This window comes from Anguilla anguilla, chromosome 6 (assembly GCF_013347855.1).
Source record: "Anguilla anguilla isolate fAngAng1 chromosome 6, fAngAng1.pri, whole genome shotgun sequence".
Taxonomy (NCBI): domain Eukaryota; kingdom Metazoa; phylum Chordata; class Actinopteri; order Anguilliformes; family Anguillidae; genus Anguilla; species Anguilla anguilla.
In genome coordinates this window covers 17,984,542-17,994,063 of record NC_049206.1, presented here as the reverse complement: position 1 = coordinate 17,994,063, position 9,522 = coordinate 17,984,542, and the positions used below count along the sequence as shown (strand labels likewise).

At 41.2% G+C, this 9,522-nt stretch overlaps 1 protein-coding gene across 1 annotated transcript; it reads left to right on the top strand.

The window, feature by feature from the left end:
* Positions 1–274: 274 nt before the first annotated feature.
* On the top strand, positions 275–8,809 carry olfml2bb (olfactomedin-like 2Bb). The gene is made up of 8 exons (XM_035422694.1): positions 275–730; positions 1,131–1,394; positions 1,685–1,792; positions 3,031–3,192; positions 4,580–4,784; positions 6,554–7,081; positions 7,553–7,729; positions 7,852–8,809. Exons 1-8 carry the CDS (start codon positions 548–550, stop codon positions 8,451–8,453), a joined length of 2,229 nt encoding a protein of 742 aa, XP_035278585.1. The 5' UTR covers positions 275–547; the 3' UTR covers positions 8,454–8,809.
* The last annotated feature ends 713 nt before the right edge of the window (positions 8,810–9,522 follow it).

Below are 9,522 nucleotides of genomic sequence, written 5' to 3'. Positions count from 1 at the left end.
ATTATTTTAGTAATGCAATACATTCACTTCATTCAAGAAATGTTTTGTTACATGACGTCTGACTGCTGATTCCCTCCTGGGTTGTCAAATGAGAGAATTACTCAATTATTCCCAGTTGTATAGTACATTTTAAAGAACAAATAAATAAATAAATCAAAGTCAGTTTACTGGAAACCTCTAAGCATGTAGATGTGTGACTCCTCCCTACTTCGACTTCTGCAAAGAGGTCCTTCCCACGAGCTAACTATCCTTCAGAAATTTCAGTAGCCTGTCTTTCCCCGGTATTATCCACACACAGAGGAGGGATTTACCATCACCGGGGCCGGACAGTCATTTTCACTTAAAGCTAACAGCGTATTTCATTTCGGCCTGCAAAGTTCATCATTGCATTAGCAAAAATCAGTGCATCGCGCACAATATAATATGCAAACCGCACCTAAAAAAAATAAGGGAAATTAAAATAAACCATTAATAGTTTCCATTCCATTAAGAGTCGGTTTCCATAACCCTCTCAGTGAAGCTATCAACATCCGTTCCATTATCGGTGATGTCTAAATTGGTGCTGGTGTGCGTTATTTGGTGCCTTGTACTCGGTTGTAGTTCGGCCGCACCGAATGAGGTGGCGGGCAATAAGCTGAATGATGCTACTCCTCAACTGGACAGTGAGCTGCATGGGCAGTACGAGACGCTGGAGGACGAGATGGACAACCAGGAAAATATCATGACTCAGGTATTTAACTTTTATAGTTTTAGAGGAAGTGAGTTTAAACGAAATAACACTTGTTTATTATTATTATTATTATATATATATATATATATATATATATATATATATATATATAGTAGTAGTAGTAGTTGCAAGAAAAAGTAGAAGTAGTAGTCTTTTTAGTAGTATAGCCTTTTTATATAACCCAAATGCAGATTAGTGCATGACAATAGAGACATATCCTGTTCATTTATTGCAACATCGCTGATAGTTTCAGTATCTCACTGTTTTATCTCATGAGGGCCAGATACGTTAACAGTAAGGATCGTACGTTATAAAATGTAGGCTAGTTAATGTAGTGAATGTTGACAATATGACACTGTTCTTCAGGTGATAAAATGCATCCATCTTCTTTCTGTTTTAGCTGCTGGGTGATTATGACAAAGTGAAAGCGCTGTCGGAAGGGTCTGACTGTAGGTGTAAATGTGTTGTCAGACCCCTCAGCAGAAGTGCGTGCCGCCGAATCGAGGAAGACAGCGCCAAGGCGCAAGACTTTTACACCGTTGAGACTGTCACATCAGGGTCGGACTGCAAGTGCGCCTGCATCGCCCCTCCCTCCGCTCTGAACCCCTGTGAAGGGGATTTCAGGTTCAAGAAGCTACAAGATGCCGGGAAAGATGAAATCAAAGTAATGTCAAGCATGTCTACAAAGAAAACGCACGAAACGTTTAAGCATTTCACGTTTACTTGAAGGAACGATAATCACACATCTTGTTTACTAATTGTCATCGAGGAAAAATTGAATTTGAATTAGTTAAGATTTAGGAAGTATCGTTGATCTCCTAGACGTTAATGTTGTATAAACCCTGCTATAGTTAGGTGAGGTGGATCTATGGTTGCATTTGATGGTTTAAATCAATTGTTACATTCCAATTATGCATTTTCTGGAACCAACGGTGACACACTATTTTTCTTTAGATGTCAACCATTATGGATTTGCTGGAAGGGGCCCTTTATGGAATGGACTTGTTAAAGTTGCACTCTGTCACGACAAAACTTCTTAATCGAGTTGAAAATATTGAAAAGGTAAGGTACCAGTGATGCAATTTGTATAACTCGTCTGAAGAACTTAAAAAAGAAACTGTTCCGTTTTTAGTGCCGGCGTGTAATTATAGGCTTTGTGACGCATGTATTGTGCTACCATACAAAATAATTTAGTCAGTTCCTGCGAAGAATGGCGTAACACAAGTTACGTAAAAGGGCATTTACAAAAGTGATGTAACACCAGATGCCACTTCACCCAAGGTCAACCCTCTGCACAAAAGCTTATGCATGATCTATAGCAGTGGTCTCCAATCCTGGTCCTGGAGAGCTACAGGGTCTGCCGGTTTTCATAGTGACTCTGCACTTCATGAATAAATTAGAGCAGTTGATTACACAGTTAACTCAAATCCCCTGGTCTTGGGTCTCAATTGGTTGCTGATTTTAAGGTGAGAACAAAAGCCAGCAGACGCTGTAGCTCTCCAGGACCAGGGTTGGAGACCACTGATTTATAGAGATATGCCACGGTAATGAAAATGTTATACATTCATATAAATCATAAAGGCAATATCAATGTATATTTGGTATATGTAATAAGTTTTAATGCATACAGGTATACACATGCCATCTTAAGCAGAAAGTTTCGTGGATGAACAAAAATTAAGGACCATACTTTTCATGCTCATGCTCTACATTAATATTGTCTCACAAAGTAAAACTTCTAAGTTGAACTGATTAAGTTACTAATATTTCTGTATTAACTAATTAACAGTTTAAACGATGTATTGAATTGACAAAATGAACAAATGAATTTAGCATGAAATAAATAATGAATAGTTTTCTTTTGTTACAGTAGTAATCACAGAAACAGATTTTTGTATTGCATTTTGGAAATGTGTTTGATTGTAGCTTCCTTATTGTGCTTAGCAAGTTGACACTGGAAAAAAGGCGTGAAGAAGTTATATCATTGGCCCCTAAAAGGGCACTCAGGTTTGTTTTCCCAAATGCAATATTTCATCTTGCAATTCCCTTTTAATGGGTATGCCCATTTGGTGGCTAAAATGAAAAATCAACAAGGACTTGAAAAGTACTGTAGCACTAGGGAAGTCATGTGCAATGTTAGCGATTTACTAATTCCTGTGTACATCCAGAGCAAGCACTTATCCTGGGGCTTTTTTCCAGATACACTGAAATTCAGACAAATTCAGATACAGTAAAAGCAGCCCCCTGTCCTACCTTTGCCTGACCTAACCAATCACTGCTGCGCTTTGCTTTGCAATCAGGCTGTGTCCCAGAACCACACGGAGCAGAGGGTGAGCGGGTCACAGGAGCAGGTCCAGACCCAGCAGAAGGAAAGCCGCATCAACCTGCAACCAGACAAGAGGAAACGCATGCCAGGGCCCCCCCTCCAGAGGGACGCAGCCGCCACTGACACAGAACCCAAGGTAGGGCTGAGTTCCAGGCTCTGTCGCCAGGCCTACATAATGTCTGTTCATTACATGTGAGAAGATGTACATTTTTTATACACCTTCAATCTGATGTCAAGCTGCAATCGTATCAACATCTGTGGGTTTACATTAAAGTTATTTCTGGAGTTTCTGATCGTCATCCCAGCCAGCACAGATGTGTGAAAGATGGTGCTCTCAAATACAGTATTATTAATTTACTCTACAGTAAATATTTGCATAGAAAACTGTTTTATTTAACCGTTATATAATTAGGTACACACACTTTATATAGTTTTTTTTTTTTGTTGCCTAATTGGCAGAATTTGTTTTCATCGGTTTTCATGTCATAAAGTTAAATTTAAAGTCAGAAAATAGACATAGCAAAAATGAAGTAATTACTATGGTCATTTGGGTCCAGGCAGTTCTAATGCGATTAATTATCTAAAAATGAGCTACAGGTGGCACTATGTCTCTGTCCTGTAATAAGTCTGGAAATGCTGTCCAGCTTTCTTGAGCTAGTTTGGAACCCTGCTCAACAGAGATTTTAAAAAAATGCCAGGTAAACCAGTTATTCCAAGAGGCTAGGCCTTTCCAGAAGCTAAAGAAAGTCAGATTTTTTTTCTTTCACAGCACAGTGCATGGTAGATTCAGATGAAAGAGACCAGAGACTTGCAGCCTTGAGTGGAATGGCCAAAGTTAGAGTCTCCCTTTTTCCATTTTTGTGGAATTTGCATCAGCGTTAATGGAGTTACTGCGATGTCAACCTCTGACAGGAGGGGGTCGGATGCAGGGCCAATCCTAGGCATAGGCACCACGGATGCTGCCTTGAGCGTCATCTGATTGGGAGGACACCACACAAAGGGAGGGAGAAATCCATGTGTTGAATACATGATAGTCAGTGGCCACACCGCCCCTCCTCCTCTCCACTGTCAATCCCTATCGACCCCACACTCCACTTGGCCTGCAGTTGCTATTCCCCCGGCCCCCCCTGGTTCGCAGTGTCACCTGGGGTAACAGAAAGACTTGAGCCTCATGCCTGGACTGAAGCTGCACTCCTCCATTGTACTGCAAATCGGTAGCTACTTTACTGCATATAGTCCACACTGTACCACAGAAGACAGCTAGCGGCAGTCATATCTCTCACTGACAACAGGTATCCTGTTGTCTCATTGTAAGGAACTACTGTACAGTTACCCCAGGAACCATGAGTGATTTAGACCCAACTATATTGGAACATCAGTCGATTCTCTTTGAACTCCCATAGAACTCTCTGCCCCACACACACACACAACTCCAAAATCCGGGTGAATGGCAATCAATTCACCTTTGACATCTTTGTCTTTACAGACATTTAAAAATAATTAACCCTTTACTGTTACTACAGAAGAAGCATGAGGAGAAGTGGGCACGGGGGCTGTCCAGACCCCTCCTGAAGAGGAGCCATCCGGAAAGAGGGACGGAGGGGGAGCTGACAGAGCAGGAATCTAAGAAGCAGGCTCAGGCCAGACCAGGCTCAAATGGGATGGTCATCCGGGGGATAACCTATTACAAGTCCAGCGCAATGGAGGACAAAGACATGGAGGACCATCGTAAGACTGTTACTGCTCTTTATTTTATAGATGCATATTTTCTACATACACACACATACACAGTTGCAACAAAATGTTCATGAACCCTTTGGAATTACCTGGATTTCTGCATTAATTACTCATTAAATGTGGCCTGATCTTCATTAAGTCACAATAATAGACCAACACTGCTTCTGCTTAAATTAATAACACACAATAAATAAATTGCACTTTTTGTGTCTTTACTGAACACATTGTCTAAACATTCCATTGTATCCAGTAACTGGTAGGACCTCTTCACCCTCCACCAAATGTTTCTTATAGCTGCCGATCCGACTTGCACAGAAACTTTGGACCATTACTCCTTACAAAACTGCTTCAGTTCATTGATATTTCTCGGATTTCTTCAATGAACAGCTCTCTACAGGTCATGCCACAACATCTCAATTGGGTTAAGGTCTGGACTCTGACTTGGCCATTCCAAGACATGAATTTTGTTCTGTTTAAACCATTCTGTTGTTGATTTACTTGTGTTTTGGGTTCTTGTCATGTTGAATCAGTCAACTTCTATTAAGCTTCAGGTGATGGACTGCAAGCCTGATATTCTCCTGTAAAATTTCTTGATACAATTTTGAATCCTTTGTTCCCTCAATGATTACAAGCTGTTCAGGCAGCAAAGCAGGCCAAAATCATGATGCCCCCTCCACCATGCTTCAAAGTTGATATGAAGTTTTGGTGTTGGTGAGCAGTGGTTTTTCCCTCCAAACATAGCATTGTTCATTTCAGCAAAAAAAGTTAAACTTTTGTCTCAGCCATCCATAGAACATTATCCCAGAAGCGTTGTGGAACATCCAGGTGGTCTTTTGCAAACTTGCAGAAATGTTTTTTTGGAGAGCAGTGGTTTCCTCTGTGGTGTCCTCCCACGAATACCATCCTTGATTCGTGGTTTTCTTATAGTGGACACATCAGCAGAGACTTTAGCAAATTCAAGAGATTTCTGTAGGTCATTGTTACCCTAGGGGTTTTTTTTTTTTACAGTACTTAGTAGCAACAGAACAGAATTTCCATCATTTTCGTATTGTGAACTGAACGCCCAGGTCTTTAGAAATACCTTTAGCCTTTATGCATCTCTGCAGTTCTTCAAAGGTCTTTGGAAAATTGTTTTGATCAGGGCATGGTTCACATGAATAGATGTTTCTTGAAAAGAGCAGACTCAGTCAGTAACCAAACTTTGTGTGTCTTTTTTATAGGGTAGGGCATCTCCAACCCACACTTCCATCTTATTTCATTGATTGGAACACCTGACTCCAATTAGCTTTTGGAGAAGTCATGAGCCTAGAGGTTCACATATTTCCCAACCTTGACTGTGAATGTTTAAATGATAATATCAGTATTGATAAGAAGTACAGTTATTTGTTTGTTCTTAGTTTAAGCATATTGTGTTTGTCTATTATTGTGACTTAGATGGAAATAAGACCACATTTAATAAGTAAATAATCCAGAAATCCAAGTAATTCCAAAGGGTTCACAAACTTTTTCTTGTGTGTGTGAAGCCTGGGTCTATGTAGCTGAAAATATATTCAGCACAATTTAGTTTTTTTTATTTCACTTTTTCTTTTAAAATATAGGCTTATTATTTTTATATAAAATTGTACAAACTATCAGAGTAAAAAATGTGTTTCCATTTCGGAAGAAATGACACAGCTGGCTTCTAGGAATCCAGTCTGTGCATTTGTGGTGTTTTCAAGTTACTATGGTGACTGGGTTTTTTCCATGTCCTCTCTGAGCAGCTGCGGTAGCAACAGTGGAAGAAGTTCTCAGTGGTGATGGATCAGTGGATTTGGTGTTGGAGGATCTGCTCCTCAAGCGGAAACACACAGCTCCCAAAGCCAATGAGAAAGAAAGGGTGGAGCCTAACCAGCCCGCAGTTGCAGCCGCCACTGCAGACGGAGGGAAGACTTCGGGCACTGGCTCAGCCCTGCCCACTCGTATTCCTAACGGCCCATCCAAACTCCAGTCAACTGCTTTGACCCTGACTGCTCCGATGGAGAGTGCTGCAGGAGACATGTTTACAACCACCACGCCACCCGCCACTACGACCACAGCACCACCTCCCACTACCACCGCTGCTGTAGCCACTGCAACCACCGAATCAGTGACCTTGACTCCTCTGACCGCATCACCGACCACGACGACGCCGCGGGTTTCAACCACCCGGGCAACCAAAGCTGCCGCGCCAGTTAAACCCAAGTACCGAATCAGCTGGACAGAGAGCCCGACAGAGGAAACCATGAGCATGGAGCCCCCCAAAAATCCTGGCAAGTTTTTAAGTACTTAGCTTCTATTCCAAGTCATTTTGTGTAAGAAATCACAGTGTTATTGGGGAAGCCACTCTATAGCAGAGCATACAGTAGCAAGGCCTATGTTCATTTTGGTATCTAATGCTATTTTGATTGTGGTGTCCACCATGCAAACTTAAAGCTGTGAATCAAGAGTGCAATGCTGAATGTTACAGTACAGAAATTCATTACTACAGTGCTCTCTTCCAAAATTAAGATAAAGTTTCCCTGTCGTTTTGGATTTAAGACATTTTCCATTTAAAATAAAACCTGAAAAAATGTCCATGACATTGTTGAGGATAAAAACTGAAGGGGCATAAAGACACTTTAGATTTGTATCCGATTTTACTCAAAACATCCCACTCAACGCTTTGAAAGATTATGCAAGACATAATTCAGTGCGATACACATCAGAAAGACACAGATCCTCACCAGTCTCATCATTAACAGGGGAGTGCAAGGACACCCTGGCCTCCGTCTCCGATCCCGTGACCCACAACACGTATGGCAAACCGGAAGGAGCGTGGATGAAGGATCCCAAGAGTGCTGAAAACAAGGTCTATGTCACAAACTACTACTTTGGAAATAACATGCTGGAATTCCATGACATGGAGACCTTCAAAAAAGGTACTTCCCAACTGCATGTATATGTAATATGGCTGGGCATGTACATCTTACACTGTAAATACACACACAAACAAATATATAAATAAATAATAAATTTGTTGCATTTTTGTGCCTTCTCATAGGACAGCCCTCCAACTCCTACAAACTTCCTTACAACTGGATCGGCACGGGTCATGTGGTTTACAACGGGGCCTTCTTCTACAACCGAGCCTACTCCCGTGACATCATCAAGTTTGACCTGAAGCTGCGCTATGTGGCGGCGTGGACCATGCTGCACGACGCGGCCTTCGAGGAAGACACTCCCTGGCAGTGGCGCGGCCACTCGGACATCGACTTCGCCGTGGACGAGAGCGGCCTGTGGATAATCTACCCGGCGCTGGACGAGGAGGCCTTCCACCAGGAGGTGATAGTCCTGAGCAAGCTGAACCCCACGGACCTCAGCATCCAGAAGGAGACCACCTGGAGGACACGCCTGCGGAGGAACTTCTATGGCAACTGCTTCGTCGTCTGCGGCGTCCTCTACGCCATCGACAGCTACGACCGGACGAGGGCCAACATCTCCTATGCCTTCGACACGCACACAAACACGCAGATGATACCAAGGCTGCCCTTTGCCAACAGCTACTCCCACAACACGCAGGTAGACTATAACCCCAAGGAGCGGGTCCTTTATGCCTGGGACAATGGCCATCAGGTTACCTACAACTTAGTGTTTGCCTACTGAGCAGGAGCTGTACAAGAAAAAACAAAGCTGTCCAGCACTGTTTTTATATAAAAGAGTAAAAAAAAAAGGGAATGAATGATTTTATATCCAAGTGGATTGTAGAGCAGTCTGCACAACCCTTGTGGGTCTTTACATGTGAGGTACTGACCATTTTTTTTAACTGTAGTGTCTGCCTTGCATACATTTTGTATTTTTATTTTCAACCGGTATTTAATGTCCCCATTTTTACCTCTCAAAGGGCTGGCCAAATTTAATCATCCATTGAAGCATGACAAGGTTATTATTGTACTGCTCATTATGACTTAACAGAATGTACTGTATATACTGTAATTTAGAATAAACCTTATTTGAATACATTTTATTGTAATGGTTCATTGTTCATTTATTTAAAAACCTCAAGAAACTAGTAACAATATGTAGCAGCACTAGGGTCTAGCACGTTGACTGAAGCTTAATGAACATAATATATTAAAAACGTTTAATTGTGGATACATTTTTTGACAAATAAAACATTTTAGTTTCAATTTACTCAAGTGATTACCAAAAAACTTGTGTATGGATGCATGCATGCGTGTGTTTGTATAGATATACATAGACATATTCACTCATCTAAATTCTCTGTGATAACATGTACATTACCTTACCATAATTTCACCTTACACAAAATGCATGCACAACCACATATGATATACATTTCAGAATGATGACTGTATTTTTCTTGGTGTATTTGAACAATTAAAAATGCATTAGAATATTTGCATATGTCAGTGTTGTCTTTATATTTACACTGCATTACATGGTCAAATGACTTTGAATTGTTTGCATTTTGAAAGTTATATCCATTTGGAGTCATATTTTGGCCTTGTTGAGATCTCGATACGGTGTATAACTTACTCTCAAAAGAACACCACAGAAAGGTATAATTTTCTCCACATTGCAATCACTGGTGTAGCACATATGTTTTTTGGGGGGTTTTGGGGCACCACTTTTTACTCGCCATCAAATAAGCCACGTAGGCCTACTAACTCTCCGTCCTAATTTAGTGAGTGATATTTTCGGTAACTTTGTT

Coding starts and splice junctions, on each gene's coding strand:
- olfml2bb (XM_035422694.1), top strand. CDS start 548: ATGTCTAAATTGGTGCTGGTGTGCGTTATTTGGTGCCTTGTACTCGGT. Junction 3,193..4,579: donor CCACTGACACAGAACCCAAG/GTAGGGCTGAGT, acceptor CTGTTACTACAG/AAGAAGCATGAGGAGAAGTG. Junction 7,730..7,851: donor CATGGAGACCTTCAAAAAAG/GTACTTCCCAAC, acceptor GCCTTCTCATAG/GACAGCCCTCCAACTCCTAC.